Source organism: Penaeus monodon, chromosome 15 (genome assembly GCF_015228065.2).
Source record: "Penaeus monodon isolate SGIC_2016 chromosome 15, NSTDA_Pmon_1, whole genome shotgun sequence".
NCBI classification, from domain to species: Eukaryota; Metazoa; Arthropoda; class Malacostraca; order Decapoda; family Penaeidae; genus Penaeus; species Penaeus monodon.
In genome coordinates, this window is record NC_051400.1 from 40,909,935 (window position 1) to 40,910,311 (window position 377).

Sequence of the window (377 nt, forward strand, 5' to 3'; positions counted from 1 at the left end):
ACACGCCCAACCATTTTTCTCTCGCACTCACCTGTCGCTGCTCTGATGAATTGAGTACATCAGGTAATTGGGAATGCAAAGGATGGGTGATATACCGTACGCCACGAGGACCGCTAGTCTCGCCCTCGGTAACGTACACAAGAACAGGTTGAGATGTGGTTTGCAGATAGCTATGTACCGCCACACCGCCAGCGTGATCGTCAGGCAGATGGCTATGGTGTGCATGACCTGCGATGGAAATAAAGGGGAAGAGAGATAATCAAAAATTGCTATGTCTTGAAATGAAGATGGGGAATGGAGGGGATGGTGAGTGGATGAGGTTAAGGGTAAGAGAGGAAGAAGGGGTAAAGGAAAGAAAATGAGCGAGTGCAAGTGCT

At 48.8% G+C, this 377-nt stretch overlaps 1 protein-coding gene across 1 annotated transcript in view; it reads right to left on the minus strand.

Annotated features, from left to right (window-relative positions):
- LOC119582373 (FMRFamide receptor-like) overlaps nt 1–377 on the minus strand; it is a 34,788-nt gene that overhangs the window by 3,750 nt on the left and 30,661 nt on the right. The window contains exon 3 of the mRNA XM_037930587.1: nt 32–228. Within this exon, the coding sequence (XP_037786515.1) occupies nt 32–228 (197 nt within the window). The remainder of the gene's footprint in view (nt 1–31; nt 229–377) is intronic.